General features: G+C 41.5%; 1 protein-coding gene across 2 annotated transcripts in view; it reads right to left on the minus strand.

Annotated features, from left to right (window-relative positions):
• Positions 1-6,903: 6,903 nt before the first annotated feature.
• mphosph8 (M-phase phosphoprotein 8) overlaps positions 6,904-27,243 on the minus strand; it is a 29,896-nt gene continuing 9,556 nt past the window's right edge. The window contains exons 7-14 of one of the 2 annotated variants that reach the window (XM_041950780.1): positions 26,804-26,892; positions 14,882-15,022; positions 14,374-14,460; positions 13,689-13,843; positions 13,225-13,376; positions 12,669-12,793; positions 12,201-12,284; positions 6,904-10,376 (exon numbers count right to left, since the gene is read on the minus strand). In XM_041950780.1, coding sequence (XP_041806714.1) covers positions 10,335-10,376; positions 12,201-12,284; positions 12,669-12,793; positions 13,225-13,376; positions 13,689-13,843; positions 14,374-14,460; positions 14,882-15,022; positions 26,804-26,892 — 875 coding nt within the window. In that variant the 3' untranslated portion in view covers positions 6,904-10,334. Of the gene's footprint in view, positions 10,377-12,200; positions 12,285-12,668; positions 12,794-13,224; positions 13,377-13,688; positions 13,844-14,373; positions 14,461-14,881; positions 15,023-16,642; positions 20,693-22,285; positions 24,666-26,803; positions 26,893-27,243 lie in introns of those variants that run through there. The other variant, XM_041950779.1, reaches the window with a different exon arrangement.

The raw sequence follows: 27,243 nt of genomic DNA on the forward strand, positions 1-27,243 counted from the left end.
CTTTCGGTCCAAAGATTGTCTAATGAGCAGATGAGTCACTCCGCACGGACGGCTTTTCACTTGACGTAACACGCCGGTTGGGAGCCCGATGAAGCCTCAGCAATAAATTGCTATTAATTGTTTGATCTATCCGCATTATATACACTCTTCTGAGTCATTTTTGTATGAATATTAGCTAGGTTAAGAATCTGGTCAGCTAGCTATCACTGTGTGATCTCAAGTGACCTTTTGTGCAGACATTATGACATTTCAGATGGGATAATAATCATACTGATTTTTAAAATTCAGTAGGGAAGTTTGTAATGTGGGTTCCCAGGCTTGATAAACAGTAGGCAAAGATAACCACTCGCCGTGGTACCTAGAGTGGGGGATGGGATCCCCACATGGAGCTGCAAGATAAATGTTTATTTTTCAGACTGACCTCTTTTTTTCTTGTTGAAACTTTTGCTTATTCAGGACTCAATTGTTCAAACACAGTAAGAAAAACCCATCTATGATAATACTGTTCAAAGCCAGTAGACATATGCAATCAGTGTTGGGTGGCTGCTAATAGGAGTTGCAGTAATGGGACAAATCTGTGGGTTCCTATGAACTGTCAGAGTCTTCAAACTAGAGGTGTGTAATCTATGTGAATGTGTAGTCTGCAATAATTTTAAGTCATTATAAGTTATGTTTCAGTGCGGGATAATGCTGTGCAGACATCGAACAATCACTGACCAATATTACAACATTAGCATTCATATTCACATTCAGAATTCATAACTTTCATCAACTTCCTGATCCCTGCAGGGAAAGTAATTAATTAATTAACTGTAATTCACGTTTTTCAATTTCTGCCAATTACTTATTCTACAGCACAGAAATTAATGGAAAGCAATGGTTGTTTGAAATGATACAGAATGTGTTGGAAATGGTTATCATTAATGCATATTTAACAAGTGGAAACCTCTCAGGAACACTGGCAATGTCCGGAAGTCCTCTTGCATATATGCTCACGTTTATTGTAACCGGAAGTAGTGTCAGAGTGAGACCTCACTCGTTTTTTGCTCTCTCTGACGGCATCCATTCGCATTTCTTAATTTTTTTTTTCGGTGCGCAAGCGCAGGAGGAGCAATCAGGGGTTGCATGGTTGGCAATTAAATTCTCCATTAAGCTGATTTAACCTTAGCGACGCATATCATATCTCCCGTGTAAACTGACTCCAGTTCCGCTGACAAATGACATAGTTTGATAGCGAAAGGCTTTTGTGGAACAGCTACAACAAGCTGCATTGAAGTACAGAGCTCGGGTCCAATCAGGAGCAGGGATCCGGGTTGAGAGGGTTCATACTCTCAGCCCTGTCGGTGCAACATCGGGTTTCCTCACGTAATTTCATCCAGACATGCAGCAGAAACTGAACGACCCAGAACGTGACTAACATGTTAGTCCCATAAAAATAAAACACACCTCAACATCATCAGTCCCTGGGTGATAAGTAGGCTAGGATGCATGCTAATGTCAGAGGAGATAAAGATGCGATAAGATCAACTCAAACTCACAACTTCTTACAGCGGGCCGATTGTGAGTCTCAAGAAAAAAATATAAGGGGAAAGCTCGTCGTTTTTTTTGCGTCAGACGAACTGCTGGTTACGTTTTAAATATGGCGGATCAGGTGCGTTCAAAGCAGTGACCTGTGCGCCGCTGAAACGTGCAGATCGGACTCACGTCAAGAGTCGGCGGGGCGGAAAAATGACTTCCATCTCTACAGCAGCACACATCTCTAAACCCACCACACCAAGGCACGCAATGAGCGGAGTACAGACTGTCTACATCAGTCTGATGGAGTGAACAGATCTCCTGTCTGTTGCTGAGCTAAATGTCGGAGATTTTTATGTTCTGCTGTAATATTCTTCTAGTATGTGAGCCTGGATCCAGACTGAAGAAGACAGGCAGACTGATCCTTTATCACCCCCATCCAGCACACACAGCCTTGATGAAACTACGGTGTCTGTGCGTGTTTGTGAGGCGTTTGTAAATGTGGTGTACCTGGTCCCATCCATCCATGTGCCTCTTTATTGTGGACGATCTTCGTACATTTACTCTATGCGTCATGCCATGGAAACACGTCCCTACCCTGTACACAAATATTACACACGAAGAACAGTTTGTTGTTTGAGCAATCGCACCTTCACGAGCCATTAATTTGGCAATATTTGGTTTTTAATCAATTATATAGAATTGCAAGTGTAATGTACAGAGGTCAAGTGCTGTATTTTCAGGTCAAAAACATGTTTTCTACCATTTAAAATGTATTGAAGTAAACTACATTGAAAAATAGAATATATTACATATAAACTAGAAAATTCCCTCTGGGAAATTTTGAAAGGGACACGGGGGGGGGGGCTACTGTCGGGGGAACCATCTCTGTCAACAGGGAATTAAAGCCATGACCAGAGCTAATCACACAGACACATGATCATCTTTCACTGAGCAATGATTGAAGAGCTGTAATCACATTAAGTCTTCTGTGTGTGTGTAGAGGGACAAATGGGGTGTCCTCACCCACTTTGTCACACACACCTATAACAAACCTTTTTCAAGTATTTATTTTTCTTCAACCTTTGACCTTTCAACCTCAAATGGACGCAAAGCCACAAAAAATGATGAAAAGGGGTGTAGGCCCATGTGACAGAGCAGAGTTAAGTGGGAGGGCAGTGATGATCTTCCATGTTGTCTGCAAATACACACACAAAGTCACTTTATTTATAAATTTTATATGTAACCAAATGTAAATGTCCTGCGTGTCAGCTGGGGAATAGAGAAACTTACTTCATTAGCTGGGGAACGAGAGGTGGAGGGTGCATCAGAGTTAAACCAGGGCCAGCTAGCTGATGAGGGAATCGGTGATTGGGCCGCCTATAACAAAACATAATACCAATGAATCTGAACACATGCGGCAACAGAACTGACTACACTGATACAAAAAGTTGACCAAATTAATTTGAATTAGCCAGTACTATTTGTGAAATGTAGAGAAAGATAATGGCATCAGAGATTTAACATTTAGATGCAGCGCATTGTACTGTAAACATTTTTTTTGTGTGTGGATTGAAGAGGGAAGAAAATACCTTAGCTGGGGAGGGGGGGGGGGGTCGCAGCCTGTGTCTGTAATGGTCCAGGATGGCACGGTTGGTGAAGGTGTCTTGATCCTGGCCGCCTGACAACATATTTCAGCACATTGAGTGAAATTGAAGACTTTAATGAAACGATGCACTTTATTAAGATGGAGTTAAATTTACCTTTGCAGCCGGAGGACAGCAGGGGGTTGCTGCATCACCCAAACTCAAGGACATTCTGGTTGGGGGTGATCCAGCCAGCTGTTGACATGAAAACCAATATGTCAGACAGAGTGGACAGTCTAGTAATGCTTCGGTGAGGACGCTGTGTATTCTGGAAGTGTATGTTGTTTGTGTTAGCTGTGAGGAAAAGTAGCATACGTTGCTCACTGGAGACCTGTGGTGGGGTCTGGCTGTGGCCTCAGGTCGTCTGGCCACCTACACAATGAAAGAAAACAGGATACCAATTAGGCTTTAATCATTACAGTTACACAAGTCACCCACTGAATATCCATTAGAAATATGTTTGAGAATAGCTTGAATTTGTCCAACTACCATTATTATTTGTATCAATGCTTATTTTTAAAAGTCTAAGCAGTATGTAAGCCTCAAATAATACATAATTGATAAAATGTGAATCACTCGAATTACCCTCTTGTGCTTTGGAGCGGTCTGGTAGTCCACTGAGGAAGAGACACCTCCTCCATAGCACTTAATACTGTGCTGCTGAACCAGACTGGGTTCAGTGGAAAGAAGCACTCCTCCCTCTGTGAAACAAAAAGCAAAATCCACTGACAATATGTCATGTCAAATACATAAATTATACAATAATAACCAATTAAGATATGTTAAGAAATATTAAAAAAAAAAAAACCTGCTGCTGAGCCATCCTGGTCTGGGCTGAACCCTTGGACTGGGAAGGTTCACCAGGCTGGCTCGTCTGAAATGAAAAAGAGTATTGCATTGCATTAAACAAATTGTAAACGACTTGAGAAATAATTTCATTCAGTCTCATACACACATTCCACTGTAAAAATTACCTTGCAGCAATGACTGACTGGCTCCCACTGAAAGGGGTCAGATGACCGTGGAGCGGGGGCCTCTCCCCTCACAACCAGTTTAGGAGCGAATTTCCTAACTGGTGGTGAAGGCCTAGGAGAGACCTGCTGTGCTGGTGGTGGTGTCTCCAGTTGCTGCATGGTTGCTGACCACAGCAAATGGACGAGGATCCCCATCCCATCATGATCGCTCAGATGGACCTGCAGAAATTACATAACCAAATTAATTTACAGACAAAGTTTTACCCACAAAAAGCAGCTGCTGTCAAACTTTTTTTTTCCACACAATGACCATCACTGCTCCACAGCTGCAGCCGGTTATGGGGGAAGTACTCCACAGCTGAGAAGTACTGCACGCCTAAAAAAATAAAATCATCCAGTATAATCTCCATGCATGTAATTGTGACTTTTTACTCATTACAACACCTCAATGCATATTGCATTTTAAAAATGTAACTCCATTTAATCTAAGAGTCTTTTTACGTACCCATGCGCGCTGAAACTCCTGGCGAAGGAGGTCCTGGTAAGACACCTCACAGTCCAGGCGGGGAGGGAAGTCACCAACAAAAACCTGTAGAAAACAAAAACATGTTCATTTCATTTCTCATCATTTCATCACATACAATACATACACATTATGATTTAAAAGTTCATTCAATCTAATTCGACTAGCTAATGTACTATTGCTAATACTATTAAGAATGAAGATTGAAGCAGGCCATGAAAAAGCTTACGTTGGGCCAGCGGCTGCGAATGCTGATGAGGAGCTTGGTGTAGTCGGCGGCAGCCTCCTCGATGGTCCTGCTGGCTGTCAGGTTGTTGCAGGGATCCGAGGAACCACAGCATTCAGCACCTCGGTTCACAGTGCAGAGGCAGCAGCCCCTGGGGTCGACATGAAGCCAAAGGAAAAGGGTTCCTCTGGCATCTGGACAAAACCATCTACAATGGCTCGTAGATGGGAGTCTCCGACAATCAGAACAAACTGCAACAACAAACGTAACTTCTCTAGCAACAAAGTCATCAACCCCTCTCAACATCAGCTGTTTGCTTCATTAACTGGACAACAATAATACCTTCTTTTCAGGAGACTCAGGTGGCATGACCAACTTGTGTCTGTGCCCAGTGAAGGATGAAACTGGCAGCACTCTGTGGCGGCAGCCAGTACCGCGGCCTGTAAGGTAATAAACAAAACAAATAATGTAAAAAGTTAATGACTCAAGCAACCCTGAAAATAAAAGTAAACTAACAGCAGCAGTTTATTATTTTGAAATGAAAATCCTACTGACATCACTTGACTTCCTTTTACCTGCTTCCTGTAGCTCTGTGAAGCGTGAGCACAGTAAACCCACTGTATCTTTTCAGTTGTCACAAATGTTCTCATTTATCTGCTGCTTTCATATGAAGCCAGTTGAGCTCACTGGTTTTGCTAGTGAGAATTGTTGAAAAGAAAAGAATAGAAGTGGATTAAATGAATCAATCAGAGATACCAGTGACTCCCATGTATATATTAACTTTATTCAGAGCGATTGCAGAGCAGAATACTCGCAGATGAAGAAACAGGCTATGAGACATCGATGCCACAAAGACAAAGAGAAGAAGAGGTGAATCAGAGACGCATGTGAAGACTCAGAGCAGGAGCATCCAGGAGACACCTTTTTAATATTCCCTGGCAACACAATGCTAACATGAATCTCAGAGAGGGCCTCACCGCCAAACACTCCATGATGGAGTGGTTTATCTCCCCCACCACCAGGCACGAACCACCAGCTGTATGAGCTCATCTGGCTCCTGTTTGCATCACATCCACAGGGCCACACCAGAGGAGTTTTTCAACAGTAGCATGGAGCTTCTGTGAGGTAAGCCCCAGACAGGGTGCACCACATGAAGAGGAAGCTGCACAGAAGGCACGTGGCACGTTAGACATGCCTGAGACAAGCAAGATGAATGGATCAGACCACCAACAGGATGCAGCTAAGATCATCTCCACCTCAACCAGCATCAGCGTTGAAATGCTGCTTATACGTTAATGCATCTGTGATAAGAATCCACAATTATATTGATATTATATTGAACACTGGCAGGTGCCCTCCTGCTTGCATAGTGAGCGCTTTCGCATTTGATATTGCGAACATACATGCTGCTGACAAAACTGGTTCATGAAGTCATCTGATTCCTCTTTCTCATTGATAATCCAGTTTGTTTTTGCATCATGTTTGTTGGAGCGTTGGCTTTTCGCTCTCCCGAGCTGCACTTTCACTGAAGACCAAGATTTACTGATTTAATTTGAGCCTCTACCTACACAAGGCTTCCAGGGCTTGACCTTACTGTACTGCTGTCTCTACGTTGCCATGCTAACAGGAAACTGACTCACCCGTCCAGACCTTCCAGATCCAGGTGTATTTAACCAAAAATGACTTCTCACACCTTGAATTCATGCAGGTGACCTTAACTGAAAACACGATGTGACTTCTAAAAACAACTGGCAGCAATAGTGGTAATTTAGGTGCATCATAGCAATGGGAGTAAATAGTTCTGCAATAACGTAAGTGTTATGTTATACTTAATTTAGATCATTTTTGGATGTTTGTTTTCACGTTGACATTAAAGTATTTCTGATGGTCAGAGGTGAGCAGGCACTTCTGACAGCTGCTGTATCTGTTGATCAGCTGTGAACAATCTGTCAAAGCAAGGCTGAATGACAACATAATAATGTCATGAGACAATGAAGAGTTCACATAATAAGTAGTTGTAATTATTATTGCACGGTTAAGAGAGCAAGACAAGAACAGGGAGGATCTTTGCTACATTTTTAAAAGATCATCTTAAACACATCTTTTCTGTAAAGTAGTGACCACACCACACTCCATGTCTTTATTTGGGCAAACTAAAACATAAGTCACCCTCACTGGTTGTCAGCTTGGTTCAAAAATCTCTAAAAAACTATTTTGAAAAACAAAAACAACCAACCAAACAAAAACTGTAGCCCCTGTACCAACCTCAAACGTTCCACTGGATTAAAAACTTCCCATCCGATGAATGAATGCAGGCAGGGAAAGCAGTGTGGAAATATGTGCACACTTTTTATTTAGGACAGAGACACCGCCTCGGGGTGAGCAGCGACTGGCTGCAGCGCCTATGCAAACGACATTGAGATCATTCTTTGTCACACATACAGTACATGTGACAAAGAACATTCAGAGCCACATACCTGCCCTCACCCTCAAAGTGAAGCTGTCTGCAGCAGGACAGGAGAGATGGGGATTGGCAAAGGAGTCGCACAAGGGTTCACACTATCAGCAACACACGGTTCTTCTCATGAAACAGCCCGTTCACAGGTTTGAGCTCCAAAACAAACCCTAAATGTCATTTGCATTGTGACAATCACTTAGGCTACACATGTGTGAGCCATTACAGTGAACACCAGCTTTAATGATGTAGCTTTTTGTTGAAGTAACTTGTGATGGTTGACACATCTGGTTTACACGGATGTTTCGAGAGCCCGCTGTTGATTTTCACCCCTTTTGGCAATATTATTAATAGGAACCAATCACTGTGCTGAAAAGTAGGAAAAATACATGAAGAACCAGGAAACACAGCTCAGTGATTTGCGAAATGGTTAGCTGCAAATGTTCTTGTAAAGTCTGCTCTGGAGTCATCTTTGGCTCATCAGATCATCCCTGCAGGGGACAGAGCTGGTAGTCTTCAAACAGCCCTCACATCTCTACAGGCTGGACATACACGTTTCATTTTGCTAATACCTAAAGTCTAACACTGCCATCACTCAGTTTCCCATCTTTCCTGTCACGCTGATCGATTCCGATCACGGTCTCAGTTGATTCTGATCACGACTCGCAGGGGCGCGTTCAATCTGAAAACATTGTGAACCGTTTTTGCTGCTGTTTCACATGAACCCGCTGTATTAGAAAAGGCAGTGCGCATGTGTGTTCGATGCACCACAGTTTCTATTTAAATAAACGCTTGCTTTAATGTTTTGTCAGGGCTGACCTCACCATCTCGAAAAACCTCCACCAAAACACCACCTTTTCCTGATGAACTGATCCCTCTGTCATGAGACATGTAGGGGAAAAGATGAAAAGCATCTAAAGCCAGTTCGGATGTTGCTTCGGCTGCATTTTATACTCTCCCCTGTCATTAGGCGTGGTAAGAGGCCTCCACTGAGTGAAGTGAAATATGTTAGGTCAGGGATAAACTGAAAATGAAAGTCTTGTTAGAGCGTGTCAGTAGGGTGGAAGGTGTTGTTGGCTTAGATTTCTGCACCATCCGCAGATGCTGCCCTGCTGAAAATGACAACAATAGGTCAGAGGAGTGAGGAAAAACTGAGCTGATCACACTTTCACGCAAACAGCACTGAATGCAGGCGTCCACATTGTCTCCACTTGCCACAACCTCAGCAGTTTTCTGACATTTCTCATGTTGTCACAGAGGCAAAAATCACATAACAGGAAGCAAACTATTCAAATCTGTGAACTAGCAGCTTGGAGTCATACACACACATGTGCCACTGGGCTGTTGGTGCTGGGCATATTCCTCTTTCACTCTTAAAACTCTGACAGTAATGGGAAAGAAAAACAAGTCAAACTGTGGATATTAAGGCAGCACGGAGAGGCCCCATCAATTCTGAGTTTCTGACAGGTTCATTAAACACTGCAACAGAAACACTTCACAAGCATTATGCAGCGCTTCAAAGACATATTGCTGCCCTGAGCTGAGTTCACAGGCAATGTGACACGGATAGAATCTAGGCGTGTTACCGCAACATTTGTTGCAACAAACACAGATAGTCAGAGGAGAGAGAAGGGAGCATTGATTGGCACTGACAGGCTCGGTACAGTGTCGGCAGGTGACTAAGAAGCTTTTCAATTAAAAAACCCTGAACCTTGACTTGCAGGGCAGAGACAATGTAGCCCTTAAAAGTAAATCAACATCAGAGCTTTTTACTGTACACGCTAAATAACTTAACCCACTCCTACAGTGGCAAAGAAGCAACAACACATTATCAGTCATTAGATGACACTTTAGAGCTGTATATATGTATGCATATATTTAAATATAGTATGTGAATATGTACAGACCAGAAAATATAAACAGCAACTCTGTGCATGGAAGGCAAAAGGAACTTTTTCTTCATTCATTAAAACATCTTACTTTGCAATCACCTCAGTCTGTATTAACTTGTGGGAAAGTGTTGTCAGCCAGACACTGGGCGAGTAAAGGGGAATCACACCAATTTAAGGGCACACGCACGTCGCATGTGTGCCCCAGAGCCAGCGTTTGAACTTCTACCCTCGATTCTTAAGTGACGTGAACGAGATTAGTGAGTACGCCGCTGATAACAAATAGGATTGATTTTGCGAAACCAAAAGATGTTATCGATGTAAGATGGAAAGCAAGTGTGACACCCAATTTAAATCTCATTTTGGGTGGAGAACTCAACGGAGCGGGGCCAGATGTTTAGCTGGCATGTTCGCATGTGGGGAATTTGCATGTTTTGACTTTTCCAACAGGATAAGAATAAAATCCTGGCTGCACATCACTGATGCACAGGTTAATACTCTGAAATAAATCCATTATAAAGTAATGTGTTACCAAAAACATAAGTGGAAAAGCATGAGCTTGGTCCAAATGCTAAAAATAGAAAAAACAGTGATGGAAAATCCCTTCCTTACGTTCTTCAAATGCATGAATGCATGCATGCAAAAAAAAGAGCCATCTACACACACCTACACACAAGCTAGGTTTACACACAACACGAGCATCTATCATATCCACGCCGACAGAAGGTGGAACTCGGAGAAAGGCACGACTCAGGAGGGTTTCAGTCTGAAGTTACTACAGGGAGAGAGGAGGGAGCGTCTGAGTGCCTCCTTCCACCCGGAAGCTGGGTAGCAATGGTATCACCGATGAATGGACGGGCTGCTCGAGGGCTTCTCAAGGTTTAATCGACCTTGCGAGATCCTCACATTTGTGCCGCGTGAGGACTCCATCGCAGAGCCGTGGTCTGGACAAGCTTCAGATATCACCAATGAGCTTCGGTCTCGGAGTATTTGCGCTGATGTCAGAGGGAGGCAGCTTTTAATTTCACTTCCAAGGACGAGGATCCAACAAGCTTGGCTGTGTTGGGCAGGCTTGGTGTGACCTTTGACACGATGAGAGGGGGGCATCATTGCAACTGGACTCTGTACGCACAAATGAGGAGCTTGACCTGAGGAGAGAAGAAGAAGCACTTAGGACTCATTAGAAGAAGGCTGAGGCAACAAAGTGGTAGTTCTGAAAGATTTTACACTGGTGGTTTCTGCCAAACACCGTGCATGTGTTACATCTTTGTCTGGAATAAACAGAAGAAAAAAACTGGAGAGCTAATAAGTCATGTTGATAATATTCTATATTTTTACTATTGATGAGAAATTCCATGAAAAGTCCATGAACTGATTTAAGAAGTGCATCAAATCCTGACACATCCTCTTCCTCTGTGCCATAGTGCACTGGGTGACACAACACACACACACACACACACACACACACACACACACACACACACACACACACACACACACACACACACACACACACACACACACACACACACACACACACACACACACACACACACACACACACACACACACACACAGAGGTTTATTTTGAGCCAAACCCCCACACACTGTCCCGCCGCTGTAAATACTCGCTTGTGTAAAGCTGTGTTGGGGACATTAAAACTATATATTTGCAACCTGTTGGTACAGATTTATGTCTTCCAGGAATGAATGAGCTTGGAGTGCCACAGACAGGGCAGGGAAGAGGGGCAGACTTACACACTGTTTCTCACATTGCTTTTCATGGGCATTTTTGACAGGAAAGAAGAAATGTATAGAATAATGCCAGCTTCCTCCTTTAACATGAAGCGACTGCCACCATCGAAGATACTGCATACTGCATGCAACTCTTTTTCTAATGACTGAAGCACTGAGTCTGACATACTGACGAAGAACTACTTCAGGCCCAGATATTTGATGATGATTTGGTTCATCCTCAGCTGCTTCCTTCTCTCTATCGCTAGAAGGTTGTTCTAGCTCCTGAATAACGTTTGAGACAACGTGAGCTCGGAGGGCACAGACACTGTTACATGATTCTGGATGCTCGTCAACTTTGACAAAAGCTTGCAAGCCGTGTTATTTGTGGTAGCTAGCTAACCTCGGAGTGATGCTCTGTGCCAAAAATGGTTTGAGATTGAGACCTGCTGCCCCTCCGGGCGTGAAACGTCTCTGTAAAAAACTTTGCAGCTTATTTCTTATTCACTAAAAGACTGCAAGATGCTGTGTTCTGCTGCAGGTGTGGGTGAGAAGATGAAATACAATCCAGAAAGTCTTCTTTGAGCAATCCACCATTTATAATACTATGAAACAGGATTAGTTATCACAGCACAAAAACACTTATCCTCCTCTTGCTGAAAAGGGCAAGGAAAGAACAGCAGAAGTACGCTGTTCATGTGATGAAGTGAGTGGAATAATTTTTTCTAGATGACACTGCATTAGCAAATGGTGAAGGTTCGGTTTATTTGCAGGATGATCCCTGCGGTGTTTTTTGATGCAGCGATATAGTTTTAACATGGTTAAGGTTAGCTTGGATTCATGTCAGTTACATTCCAATGTGGATAACTTTTAAAAGATGATTAAATATCTCAAAATGCCAATAAAACAAATCTCCAACAGAGCTGTAGTATAAGTCACTTCTCCACTGCCCATCTTGGCACTCAGTATGATCCACTTTTAATACATAGCACATACATGTTCACTGAAGTTTGCTAAATATACAACTTCTTTGTATTCATCAAAGTATTTTGACATTACCATCTAAATTTGTTTGACTGGTGGATCATTTATTCTTCGTTTGAACGGCTAAAAACGACAATTCTCAAACCCACGAGCAACTTTTAGTCACACTGCCTGATGGCCTGATTGACGGCAGAGGCTTTTATGTGAATGTTTAAATCTGTGTCTGTGTTTGTGTATCGCTGCGTGTGCGTCACCTTGGCTGCTGGTGCCTCCGCGAGACGGATGAAGAGTCTGTTGATACCAGGAACCGGGCTGAAGGAGTAGATGAAGTGACTATCCTGAACATTTGGGGAGAAAAATGAATACATTAGGAAACGCAAGCATATTGCCACTTCATATAAAAGAAAAATTTATCAGATCAAATAACTATATATTTATACAGTAACACTGAAAGACATGTATGTATCGTTTCCTGAGAATTGTCTGTTCAGGTGTTAAGTCATTTAAATCCTATGAACGCTACCACATAGAGAGGTAATTACTGAATGCAAATACAGTGAATAGTGAGAGCTGTCATCTTTTCACTTGTTGCTGTTTTGTGTGTTTTCTAGTTTGTTTCCACCATTTGTATTGTGTGTACGTGTTTTTTATTTATTCTGAAAAACTATGTTTGCTTTTAGCTTAATGTAACTGTGTAACTGCTGTTTTTGTGCAGGACCAACCAGGAAGATGGGCAGCTGGAACTTGTCGTTGAGCACCACAGCGTGAACGCTGCAGGGCCCGCAGAGCCTGGCTGTGATTTCATTCATGAAGTTAGCGTGGAAGATGAAGAGGAGGATGCCCGAGCCTGTGGTGGCAGGGAGGGACAGAGGTGTTGTTGGACAGGAATACAAGGACCAGATAAAAAGGTACAGCAAATCTTAATGTCGTCCGCATGTCACAAGGTCCCAAACTTAAGGTTGAGAAACTGACAATGACAAATGATCAGCTCAATAACAGAAAAACAAACCACATCTCTTAAAGGTCCAGTGAGAGGATTTACGGGGATCTATTGGCAGAACCTGAATATAATAATCAAAGTTAGATTTTCATTAGTGTATAATCATCTAAAAATAAGAATCGCTGTGTTTTCGTTACCTTAGAATGAGCTCTTTACCCTCCTGCAGTAGGGGAGGGTAAGGCGTGGGGTATTCTCACCTCACTGTGAGATGCCACTGAATCCTACACACTGGTCCTTTAAGTAGTTGGAGATGATTAAGATGAAAATGTGTGTTTTACCCTCTGGCTGTGGCTGTGACTTGAAGCCAAACTCCAGAGAGAAGTCTGGTCCCTCACAAAGCCTGTGGCAGGAAAGAGGGAAGACTGGCTCCAGCAGCACCAGGCGAGACTCAAAGTATGCTCGGATGGTGTCCTCCGCCACACTGGACAGCCTGAGAGACGGAGAGATGGGCACAAACAATTAGTGTGAATGAGAAAACAGGATGGATTGACACGCCGTAAAATGCAGGGAGTCACTTTTAAAGCTGCTCTGTAACCAAATGTGCTTTGTGTTGGTCAGTATTGGTAATATAGTGCTGTGTGCAATTTACTTGCATCACCTCTGATGTAGTACAGGTAGTACTGAAGTTCAGATTTTTCAGACACACCACACTATGGCATCAATAAAATATTTGAATTTCTGTCTCAGTCTTAAATCCAGCTGTAGACTCCATCCTTTCCCCATCCCCAGTGTTAGCGCTCACATGCTGATGTGGTCCTTGATGAGGTCGCACACCATCAGATTGTTGCTGAGCTTGGCAAAGTACATGGCCGTGTTCTTGTGTTTGGACAGGATGTTGCAGTCAGCTCCATACTCCAGCAGGAGGCGCACTACGTCAGCGTTCCCTCTTTTGCACGCCTGAAACGAAGGACAAGAAATTGCTAACCAACACAGCCTGTGTCCCATGTCCAGATCCTACCAGGACCAGACCTACCTTGTAAATCGCTATGACTCTTTTCAGACGATGCACTGACCTCAGATAAATGTTTGCAGCCAGTCTGAATAGTAAACGCAAGTCATCCAACCTGGTTTTAAGACTCCCGTTTAATGGACTTCCGACACCACTTGGCTCAGGAGTGAAACGGTAAACAGATTTTTCTATTGGAGCTGGGTGACATGGTTGAAATCAGTGCCACAATACTAAAGGTGCCCCGTGGAGTCTTTGTGTAAATGAACATTTATAAAGATATTTTCTCTTATAAGTTTGTATCCTGCATTGTTTATATCCTTGTCTTCGTCTTTCCATTGCTGTGCATTCACATCAAGTTCAGTGGGAATAGTGTGACCCCGCTGTTGGGAATGTGTATGGCTGTGCACAGAACTGCAGCTGGTGTAAATGGTCAAACCTGGGCTGCTTTCACTGTTCTGTGTGCGATACGCGGCAGTACCTTCATCAGCGCTGTCTCCCCGCCGAGCGTCTGAGCGTTGACATAGGAGCCCGCCTCCAGCAGGATAGAAACAGTCGTCAAGAAATTCTGACAGAAAACAGGAATAAAAACAAACGTGTGAGGACAGTGATGACAGTCTGGTGTTACCAATTTTACAAAGTGCATGAGGAAATGAAATGAACGCTGTATTTTGGACATGAAGTACAGTATGATGGTGTGCCCACCAGTGTTTTATACTTTAAACCTGCATCAACTGATTTTTGGCCACTTCGGGGCAGTGCAACAAGCTGTAAACACAACAGACACTAAAGACTTTAAGGCTAATTTGTGAGAAAACTGTGCTTTAAATATTAGCAATATTCTAATACTTAATCACTTTTCGGCAGTTTCTGTCTCAACTAACTCCTGAGGGAAATGTCTGAGATCTCGATCTTAAATGAAAAACAGCGTACAGCATCACAGTAAAATAAAAGACCTCCTTCTCATCTCGGGTGAGAGGCCGCAATACCTTTTCAGCAGCATGCATCAGGGCCGTGGTGCCATTCTTCTGCCGTCCATTCACCCTCACCCCCTTCTTTATCAGCAACCTGAGGATGTCGTCCTGGCCCCCCGCTGCTGCCAGCATGCTCAGGGACATGCCGCTGACATCCTGTGGACAAGCAAACAGAAACAAAGCGACGATGTCACAGATGAATGAGGAGAAAAGTTTTCACTGACCTGCTGCGGCTCTCAACTAGCGGTCTCTACTTTCCCGAAATCTCTGAAACATTTCTACAAGTTTTTTTTTTTTTTCAATTCTGCTATTTCCTCTGTGGCCGTCAGAAGGCACAGGGCAGCCTTTCTGCAATCACATCCACATCTTTCAGATGAAGGTTGCACACACCCCAGCCACAGTGTTAGCCAACACCGCTGACTTTGTGATGAGACACTCCTGACACAATGCTACAATTATAAGCTATTAAGCATGACGTTGGCCCTGCACTTGCATGCTGCATACTTGCCTGAGGTTGAGGAAACTGGCATCCCGTCACAGCGATTCTAGGGCATCCCAGACTGGGGAGTCCATCAGTAAGACGGACAAGTGTCGTAATGCAGTAATTACTCGTCACTGTTTCAAGACGTCATAGTTTTTAACTGGATTTGAGGAAGGCGGTTCAGTTCCATCAGCGGATGATTTATGAATTGTGAACAAATGTGTGCATTTGAATATTTTCCCATTATTCCCTGTGCGGACACTGATGTGTGAAACAATGTGTTGTCACTTCTGCATAAATTCTATACAATGATGACTGTACACAAAAAAACAAAATAAAAAACAGATGGTTTGAGCAGGTTTGTCATCAATACCAGTGCTATTTCAAATAGCCACAATAATTCTCAACAGTGATTTGCAGGCTGGCAGAGGGCAGGTGCAAATCTCAGCCGACATCAGGCCAGATGACTGGCTGCTAGTCAGTCTCACAGGGCTGACACGTATATACAAAACAACCATTCACACGCATTCTGGTCTACTGGCAATTTAGTGCTTGCATGTCTATACACTGGAAGGAAGCAGGCAGAACACGACCCAATTGCTAAACACCGGCCTCTGCACCACCCCTAACTATGGCTTTACCGAGGTGAACCACTTCAACTTTGTAACACTCATATCCTGCCATTTATCACAAAGTGACCACTCAAAGTTTAGGGTGTGATGTGATTAAAGATCAACATTCATGGTGACAAAACAGTGGCCGTATTTTTGACATATGTGCTGGTATGTAGCATACCAGCATGAACTGGAGGACGTCAGTCACCGTTCAAGAGATTCCTTCACTGCAGCCAATACTGTCTCACTGTGTAAAGACACACTTAGTTGAAGGTGATGGGATGGCAGTGTTAGTCTGTCCACCACTTTGTTCCATGCTGAAATATTTGAACAATTATTTGATGGCTAGCAGTGAGATTTGCTATCGATATTCAAGGTCCCCTGAGGATAAATTCAAATGATTTTGGTGATTCCAGGCCATCAGCAGTGCAAAACATTACCTTATTCAGTGAAATATTTAAGCACCTACTGGATGGATTGACACCACATTTTGTACATTCATGCCATCCAGATAATGCATTCTAATGTTATTCTAACAATGTGATCCCAAGACTTCTCTAGCGCCACCATGAGGTTGACATTTTGTCTTTTATTGAAATAACTCAACTGTTGGATTGTGGGTTGCCATGAAGATTCATACACACATTAATTGCTCCCTGAGAGGGATTTTTCTATACAAAGTTTGATGCTCTTCCCTTTCATCTAGCACCATCGTCAGATCAAAACTTTGACAAATACATTGATTTATGAGCAAACACCTCCAAAACTAATGGAATTCCCATCAGCCTCAGCATATGTTGAGTTTTTTTTTGCTATTTAGCAAATGGCAGCTTGTTAACATGCTAAACTAAGAGGTTAAACATGGCTAGCATGCAGTTGAAAGCTTAAACAGTCTACTCTGTAAATAGATTTAGATTGCGATAGATTCGGGGAATTGGATAAAAAGGCAAAAACTTTAACATACATCGCTGTGTGCACAAATAGACAATGTCTTTTTCATAACAACTAAATATTTTTTAAGCCAAGGAAGATTTTATTGTACAGGCAGAAGTCATAAGTTCCTTACAATACTTGATAAGAAGCATTAACTGAAGGCATCATAGTTGCACCAGGATGAAAAGAGTAACACGCACTGTGTGCTTATACAATAGCAATGAAAGAAAGCTATCTACTATACAGACAAAAAATGTTTTACTTCGCAACACTAAACAGCAAAGGTAGCGTCTGAATGATCGTTTATCATTTGTAGACCTTGAACAGATTCATTTTCCAAACACTGATGTATCTGGGGTGTAACCCTTATTAGTGTATTTACTGCAAGACATACATCCTTTCACAAGGAACCAACAACACGGGAAAACCTGTTTTCAGTTGGTGTGAATGAGTTAAGGTGGGTTATCTGATCCGGCTCTGCAACCCTGCTCACAATCAGGATTTGTTGTGTTTGACACTAATTGCTTTGGTATGAAAGGGAGGACACTCATTATTCTACACAGGTTCACTACAGATGCGAATGAGGATAACACAAAAATGTTTGTCCATGACAAATAGCAGCAGTGCTATCTGGAACTCCAACCCATGACTTCTGCACCTTTTGATCACAAAGAAAACTGTTAAAATTAACGTAGATGTTCATAAGACATCTACAGACTGGACTGACCCGAAACAGGTGGGCCACACCCTTTGTTAAATATCCAGTGCAAGATAAACACTGTGGTGACTGTGGTGATCTTTGAAACAAACGTGACAACCCTGTTTAGCCAGGACTACAAACCCTGTGACCTGCAGTCTGCTATGGGTAAATACTAATATATTTAGTGCTATCGGACAAAAGAAAAAACAATCTTGCACTTAAAATAACATATAATTGTTTTGGAATTACTAAACTGCATGTTCAGTTAGAGGTGATAACATAAGGAGCAACTTGAATTTAGTTGACAGCTTATTGACAGGGAAGGAAACTTCAAAATCTATTTTCATCCCTTCCATATTTAAAAATGTAAAGGAATAACTTTCATTTCTTGTTTTTAACTCCTGTCAAGTATTAACTTTTATAATAACACTAAAAACCCAAAACTAAAAATCCTTGACTGTTGGTTTACCGGCCATGATGGTAAACCGTGATTAGCAGCTCACAACATTTGTCAGGGTTGTAGTTACTATGCTACATGTGAGATGCAATCAACATTAATAAGTGAAAACAAGGAATACAGTACAAAAAATCTAAACATAAAATAAACTCAACATAAGGCAGTCTGATCTTTAAAACTGGATCACAAACATCCAGATAATAAATGCTTAAAACGAAGTAATGCAAATGATGCAGTGTGTTTTACCTCAAATTATGAGTGCTAAAGTGATAAAGTACTAAAATGTTCTACAGTTACTGTATAGTGATACAACCAAACCTTGCGGCAGCTTGTTAATACGCAAGAAAAAAACACAAACACATAAATGACGATAATGAACAACAGGACCCTCAAAGAAAAAAAATATGTTTTCAGTATTTAAATGAGAGGTATACACATGGAGCTTCTAAATCTCTAACATCAGCAGCTATCAGGGGCCTTCTACAATACAGGCTACTGGCTAAAGCAAGAATACAATCCATTTGGGCCAGGCATTAGGGAATTATATAAAGCAAATCAATGCACATCGATCATGTTGGAGGGACTGGCTGCAAAGATTTGCTGGTAGGTTTCCTTTTCTTTTTTGATAATCAAAATTCATAAAAATGCTACTGAAAACAGTACAGGCAGAAAGTTAGATGTCCAAGTAAGTTCGGAAGTAAGTAAGAGTAAAAATCCCTCTAGAAATGTACAGTCACTGAGGCTACCTTTGCCCAGTGCAGGGTGGGAAATGCCCCGGTCACGGTGGCTGAGGAGTCCCAGACAATTGTGAAAGCTTTCACCATTTTCACAAATATTGTGTTTGAAATTGTGAAAGTGTGTTTGGGTGCCACAGAAATGACCCGCGGCAGGCTGAAAACCCTGGCAAAATGAGATTCACATTTACTAAATAATCACATCTAAAACTGGAACATTTATAGAGATAACCTGCAATGATCTGACAAAGTGACAGTGTTACATATCTGACTATGTTACATACGTATACGCAATCTAACCATATTAAACATTAATATCTGCTTTTTCAGAGTCAAAGCTACGGTTCAAACGTCCTCAGTTCCACTTACGTATTTCGTGTATATTCATGCAAGAGCTTGGTCCAGTGAGCTTGATTCTGAATATTTCAATAACTTCTTAAAAAGTGTGACTAAAAGAAAGGCAGGGCTTGACTGACACCAGGGATCGCTCACAGTACAATTCACATCTGCTGAATTCTTAAGCCCCATACAGTTCGAGGTTAAAGCCACAGCCCTCACACGCCTCTAAAATCTCACTGATCACGTATTGTTTTCTAGCTTCGTTACAAATATTTACAGGGACAGATAAACGGGACCATCCCACTCCGTGCTTGGAGTATGAGTCTCTGGCTCCTGGCTTCCACCTTGTTTGGAAGCGACTGGATGCCCTCTTCTTTTCATTGACTGTATTGAGTTATGTACAAAATACTTGACTTCCCTCCATGTCCTGCTGTTCAACGCAGGTTCAGCAGCTAAACATGCGTCACAATCCTTTTTGCCTGGCACTTTCACCAGTTTACAGAAGTCTCCAAGCTGACGCCTCACTGCCGCCTGCTCCTCCTCGCTCCACAACCTCTTGTTTCTCTTCTGAGGTTTGACAGCTGGAGTGACTGCAGAGGACATGGGGGTACTTTCCTGTACCACCAGTGTCCTGTCAGGAACACTGTGTCTATGGATTGTTGGGACAACCTGTGCAGTTGTAGGGACCCTAGGGGGATTTGTGGGGTAAGCTGGTGCACTTGAATGGTTCAGAGGTGTGAATGAAGAAATGATGGGCCTACTTCTGTCATTTAGTGTTGAGAATGGAGGGACCATTGGTGAACTTGGAGTAGTCAGTGCAGTGAAAGTAGGCACCATTGAGGTACTTGGAGCATTAAGGGTGCTAAAATTAGGGATCATTGATGAATTTGTAGTGTCCTGTGGTGCGTACACAGAAGGGGGAGGCATACTTGTGGCATTCTGTGTATAAAGAGGAGACATTGGCATAATTATGCTGTTCTCTGATGTGTATGCAGCAGGCATTAGTGCATTTGTAGTGTTGTGTGGAGTAAATGTAGGAACCACTTGGGTATCAGTAGCATTCAGTGGCGTGAAAGTAGAAATCAATGGCTGACTCGTATGGACCATATCTGTAGTAGTGGAACACAAGGACGCATAAGTTGAAGTCATCTCTTGAGGGAATGGTGTTGATGATTCTCTTAAGCTGGTTGGCGGTGCCATTGTCATACAACAATCTGAACTTTCTCTCAGGTGATCTGGATGCACTGTTGTCATACTAACGACAATGTTTTCATCTTCCAAATCTTTCTTTGAGGATTGGACTCCAGCTTCTGGACTCTCGTTTACATTCCCTTCAGACTGTTGCTGGTTATTTCTCCTCCGTATTGTCTGTAGTGTGTTGTGCACATAGTTTTTGACGTCTGTCCAAGATCTTCCAACAAGATCTGGTTCAGCAGCTATGCAAGCATTGCACTCCTTTTTGCCTGGAACCTTCATCGTTGTGATAAATTCACACAAGTAACGCTTCACTGCCGCCTGCTCCTTCTCACTCCAGGGTCTTCTCTTCAAAGCAGGCTTTTGTACAGTTCCTAAGATAAAGAGTGTAGAGAATCATGGTTAGATAAAAGGCATACAATCTTGATTGACTTTAGAATGAAGTGTCACTTTAAAATGTTTACACAATGTTAACTGCAGGGCTCGCAGTTCATTCTTGACCTTGGAAAAAGCAAGATTTTGTTCTACCAGCTGCTGTTTCCAAGACTGTTTGATATACTGTCAAAAGCCCCAGAATAAATGAGTAAGTGAACCTTGAGTGGAGACTGTTTTGTCAACTGCTGTTTTAAAGGTCAAGCATGACCTGTCAAGTCCGAAAAGGGATATGAGAAGTCTGAACATCTGTTCCATGACAACTGAAAAACTTCATCTGCTGATGAAGACTATGTGAGATACAGCTGAAAGTTCGAAAAGCAAATAAAGACTTAAGGAGAGAAATAAAGCCAGGGCTCTTGCCAGGCATACCAGGGACCCCAGGTCACTGGCTTGCTATTAAGCAACTTAGTAACAAATGCACATCTGCAATAACAAAGGCTAAAGCTAATAATTATTTCTTTTTAATTCTCAAATCATATTCAAATCCAGCTAAATCATCTGATCCAGTTGATAATGCTGTGCTTTTAAAAAGGCTTCACAATACTGGATAAAATGAAATTGCTTATAAATGGTTTCACAACGAGTTACCTCACTGACAGAAATCAGTGTATCGCGATTAGAAATGTTAAATCTTATTTTGTACAAACTGCAAAAGGTATTGCTCAGGGCTCAATCCTGAGACCTGCTCTGTTCGCTCTTTATATTGATGACGTTGCTTCATCTGTAAATGGGTGTAATACACATCTAATATCTAATCTATTTTATTGCATCGCAGCTAATGTGCATTCTGTGCTTTACTGATTTAGAAGCTACACTCACTTTGCACAAGAGCGAAAAAATAAATATCATTTATGATAATCTCATCAACTCATAAGAATGGTACAAATATTGAAAGAGTCACAGAGTACAAGTACCTTGGAATTTCAGTCTTAACTTATGGTGACGTTTTATAGATGCATGCTTCAGTCGTGACCCTGAAACCTTTGGATGCTGTTAACACTCACTTCATGAAGATTTATCACTGGTGATAATTCTAATACTCATCATTGTAAGCTGGATGCCAAGGTTAGGTAGCCCTCTCTCTCTCTCTCTCCATATATATATATATAGCTTGATAGACACTGGGTTTTATTCATTACCGTTTTTTTGCCTCATTATATCACTTCTTTGCTTTTTACATGCTCAATTGAGGGGCTGCTTTTGCTGGTCTTGAAAATCCAGTTTTTCCTCACTGTGCACCTTCAACCTGAATAACATGCAGAACAGTCTAAAGCTCATCTCATTTTTATCCTTAGGGCAATTTCAATTTTTAATTTTATCTTATTTCACCTTCAGCTGTTCTTTTTTTTTTTTATTACAGATTAGTTTAACTGTTTTATGTATTCTTAATGTTTTTTTTATTTTAGTGATTTGTAATTTAATATTTTTACTGTTTCTTGCCATTTTTAAGCTTTCCATTTGTGTTTCTTGGCATCTCGGATCTTATCTTTTGTCTGTTGCAACAGGATCCAAAGGAGCAAAAAGACACTCACCATCTGTAGCAGTGCTGGGTAGATTTGATGGCAGTGTTCGATCCATCTTGAGAAGTTGTTTGCTCACTTCCTCCAGCTGTGATGCATTTCCTGAGAGCCTGTAACACTCCTGGCTGCTCTTTTCCACCAGTTTGGCCACTTGATCCAATTCAAGTTCACTGAGGCTCATTAGCTGCCAACAGCTGGCAATTTGCTCTCTTAATGATGAGGACAGAAGTGCTTCTGGGTTTTTAACTCCACATTCCATTGCAGCCCTTCGGAAACAGTCCAATCCTCTGATGAAGGATGGACCTTCAGTCCTTGCAAACAGGTAAGGGTTAGTTTTTGACACACCTGCTTGTTCTCGATTTTCAATGAGCAAGTCGACTGACATAACCATCCTTTCTGTTAGCAGAACCAGCATGTTCCTTCCATACTGACCTTCTAGTTCCAACCTGGTGAAATTGGCACCGAGGTCCAGCTCCAATTTTGTGCTTTTCCTTATTTGATCTGCAGAGGGCACAAATGCTCCCCTACTCTTTTTGCAAATATAAGTTTGCAAGAGCATTCTACCAATATTTCCTACCCTTCCTCTGTTAAACAGACACACATCTGCAAGAGTGGCCTCGCTGAGCTTTTTCCAAGTTGACAAACTAGGACTTTCTTTCAGCTCCTTCCTGGCTTCATCTTCTTCTCCTGTGATAAACCTGTGGAGTTTTATCAAATCTTCCGTCACAGTTGATTTGTCTACTTCCACTTTCTTGACTTCTTGCTTTAGAGATAATGCAAGAGCTTTGCGAGAAAAACTGGCGTTCCATTTTGTATCAAGAAGCTGTATGAACTTTTTCACTTCACTTTCAGTTTCACTGTCCTCAGTCATGCGACTTTCCCCAAAAGCTATTTCTGCAGCTCGTTTTAAAGAGTAGCCGATCTTTGAGACAAGGGAAAAGGTTTTAAACTTACTGGAACTGGGATCAAAACCGCTAAGTTTTTTGGCCCCTTGAACAGCTAATTCAAATCTGGATGGTAAACATACTTCATGCAAGTACTTCACACCCTTGTCTAGCTCATTTACAGCGAGCACAAATCTACCCAGTTCCCTCATCTTTTGTGCAATATAAGCAAACTGTGACTTGTCATGGTCATACTTAACAGACAATGCATTGCCAAATTTACAAATAAGTGGGTCATTTCTGATATGTCTTGAGATGTCATCTTGATGCATGATGTGGATGATTTCCTTGCAGCCTCCGGTTAAGAACTCTGACATTGGAAGTAGCTGGGAAGAGGCACTGTGGACTCGGTTTCTTTTTGCCCTTTCGCCGGATTTCTGATCTCCCTTTCTGGCCTTACATGACCGCTCATGTCTCCATAAATCAGTTTTGCGGTAAAAAGCAAAGCAGTGCTGACAAGGCAGAAAGTCCCGAACAGATATGCTGGGATTTTTCACCTGCTTCTTTGTGACGATTTCTCCCTCACCACTTTTGAGAACTTGGAAATTATGTTCATAATCTCCTTTATTGCGAATTTGGTCAAGCAAGGTCTGTCTGACTTTGGAACCTTTGGGAAAGTGTATTGCGTGGGCAACATCCGTTTCCTCTGCATGTTTCCTTTCCAAATGCTTTGCGAGTTGGGTAAACGCCATTTTGCAATATAAACAGAAGTGCTTTTTGCAGGGCTCTTTCTTTTCATCATCCACTATGCTAGGTTTTGTTTCAAGCACTTTCTTACAGGTCCTTAAACTGGATCGTGTTGGTTGTTTCTTCTCCGCAGTTCTCCTGCGGCGCTGCAATGGTGCTTTAGAAATATCCTTTGTGCCCAACTCAAACATAACTTGATCTGTACTATCTGATTGACCTGCCACCACATCCTCTGCCTCGTCACTTGAGCCATTTGCTTCCTCAGGAGAACTTTGTTTGTTAGCTATGCCCTTTTGTTCTGGATTGTCGTCATCCCTTGTCAGCATCTCTTCTGCATTTCTGCCTGGATCTAAATAACCAAAGTTCAAACTCATTTTACTTGGGAAACCACCTGTTGTGTCGTCTGACATCTTGTCTTCCTGTGCTTGCTTCTGGTCTTCCTTTCCTTGACTTTCCTGCATGGTAGCTGAATCACATGCAGCGTTTTTGGATTCAGTTACATCTCTCCCACATTTTTGGATCCTCTCATGTGCCCTCACTGTCAGTTGCTCAGTGTTTGTACTGGCAGGGCAGCCTGGCATTTTTTCGCCATCTTTTGGACCATCCAAATCTTGTGGGGTAATCTCTTCTACTCTTAGAGTACTCTCTTCATTTCGTGCACTGTCAAGGTTTGAAGTCAACCTAAAAGCATCACTCGAACTTCTCTCTTCAATCAAGCTCCTCTCTCCTTCAAATGACTTCGTCTCACCAATAGTACAAGCCTGCAAAAGAACAAGTATAAGTAAGACTCATCGCCAAATCAGACCTCATGAATAATTTGATTGAGTGAACTTCAAAAACAGACCGAATAGGAAATTTAAAAAAAGCTAAAATTTGGTTTGAATTTTGGTTGTTCAGTGGTTGTGAAAAGTCTAGTAATGTTTTTATGATATTTCTTGTTGAAAATCCTTTGCACATTTTCAATTGCTGTTCAACGCATCAGCACCTTGGCAATGCCCCACCACCCAGGCTCATTCGAACAGAAGTCAATGTGATGGCCACACATCACTTTTGAGCCCAACATTGGTTTCAAAAAACCCCTGACACCTCTCAAATCTCCAGTACAAAAACCACATGTGACCCATTCGAGAATAATTAATGGCTTTATTGGATCAAGCAGCGTTTTGACATTGTAATTGTCTAACCAAGTATATGTAATCATGGGGTGTTGGATGACATGCTACATCGAGAGAACAGAATATGCACTGACACTAGACCTACATTCATGGCTTGCAATCAAACAAACAATTATGTTACTTTTGATGGCATATACAAAATATTGTGGCTAAGCATAGCTGTGTGTGTGTTTTTTTTTTTTACAATTAAATCTACGAAAGTGGTGATTTAAAATAACATGTCTTCTTCAATGTGGCTAGATTTAAAAAAAAAAAAGAAAAAAGAAAAAAAAAGAGAAAAAAGTCCAGGACCAGGCCTGGTACAGAGGGCAAAACATTTAATTTAAAGCTTCTCATTTAGATATTATCTATGCTTTTAAATTTTTGACCGTACAAAAAAAAAAAAAAAACCTGAATACATGATATTTACTGGAGCATGGTGGCTACACATGGTGTGCTATGATCATGATGAGGATACATGTTCTGAAGGCATATACAGTATGTACCTGCTTCACAGGGTTCATCTTGTCCTTCATGTGTTCGGTGTCTTCTTCTTCCATTGGGTTTTTCACTGTAAAGAAGGATGATACCAGTCTCTTATGTGTACACATTTAACAGGATATATTAATGATGGTTTGATAATATTAGCTCCTAGTTACCACTGTTCATTTACACATATATCAAAGTGCCATTCTAAACTATTTATGGTTGGTACAATAACTTAGCTTAGTTCAGGATAAAAATAAGTGGCATGGCCCTTTAATTCTCAATACATTCTAAGTATAATTTAACTCTAAAACCCAGAATTGAAAAGGTTGTTCCTGCTTCATGAAATACAAACAAAAATAAAAATAAATTGCTACATTACAAAATAGTCACACTACTATATCATCGATTAACATATATGTAAAAAAGAAGACAACATTTGAGGCCATTCTCTTACCTTGCTGCAGAAGTGACGGTGCTTTGGAGTTGTAAAAAACATCATGTGGCGTTGAATTATTTGTAGATATGAAGATGCAGATCTTGGTGCACATTTCCTTTGAATGTAACAGAATGGACTCCTCTCTGCTACATTAATAGTAAGCCATTTCCCTCATGTTTACTGTTCAGTATTGTCCATTTCTGCTGATAGTATTGTGTAACTCGAAAATTCCTAAGATTTTTCAATGAGGTCCCGAAGTTTCAAATTTGATCAAGTCCAGTCACAAACAGATAATTGTACCAGAGTCAGAAAATGTGTTTACATTCATCTGTTATGTGTAGCAACTAGACATTTTTAAAAAGTTTAAAGATTGTGCAGCTAAAATATTTAAACAATTCCTGGCCCAGAGACGTTTATGTCAAATTACTTTTGAAATATGTCCAACCAACTTCTGCAAAATGAAGTGCAATTTTAATTATTAAATTCATTCACTGTATTTTTTTGTCAGTTCATGTTTTTATAATGCAGAGGATCTGGCTCGGCAACTTATCAACCATATCAGTTCTGTTTGTGACACACACAGCACTGTGTTATACTGGTCACCCACAAAATTCAGATTTTTTTCACGACGGACTGCACAAACACACACACATACACACTGGGGACAACCAAGGTGCGAGCTGTAAAATTTGTAAGATGTGCTTTTGACTTGAAATTGAGGACTCAAGAAGTCTTGACATATATGTAAATCAAAAATACATATAACACTAGTCAGCAGATGGTTTGGAGGTTTTATAAAAAGAACGGGGACAGAACTTACCTCCTGGTCCAGATTGTAGTCCTCTTTGGAATTAAGTGCCAATTTTACAGCCATGTAATCTCCACTTTTCACAGCATCCCGCAACTCACCTGACAGGAACAAGGTATAGCCAAATTAAGTTTAAAGAAAGTATACGTACATCATAGATCTCACAATCAAACATCTGCACCCGATACAGCCGCAAGCATAGTAACACATTAGCAGCAATGGAAGCATCACTTTCCTATTGACAAGCAAACTTTTGGCTACACCCACAGCTCCTATCCAACAGCAGGTAGACCTGTTTTAGTTTTGGGTGTCCATGTGACCACATGGACTGCCAACATGATACAGTTGACAGATTGTGCCTACTGTTGAAGACACAGCAAAATAAAAAGATAAAACTTTTAACAAATATTTTTTACAAACTTTGTTCTTGAGTCCTGTGTTAATTTAGCTAT

The sequence above is a fragment of the Chelmon rostratus genome, chromosome 13 (genome assembly GCF_017976325.1).
Source record: "Chelmon rostratus isolate fCheRos1 chromosome 13, fCheRos1.pri, whole genome shotgun sequence".
NCBI lineage: Eukaryota > Metazoa > Chordata > Actinopteri > Chaetodontiformes > Chaetodontidae > Chelmon > Chelmon rostratus.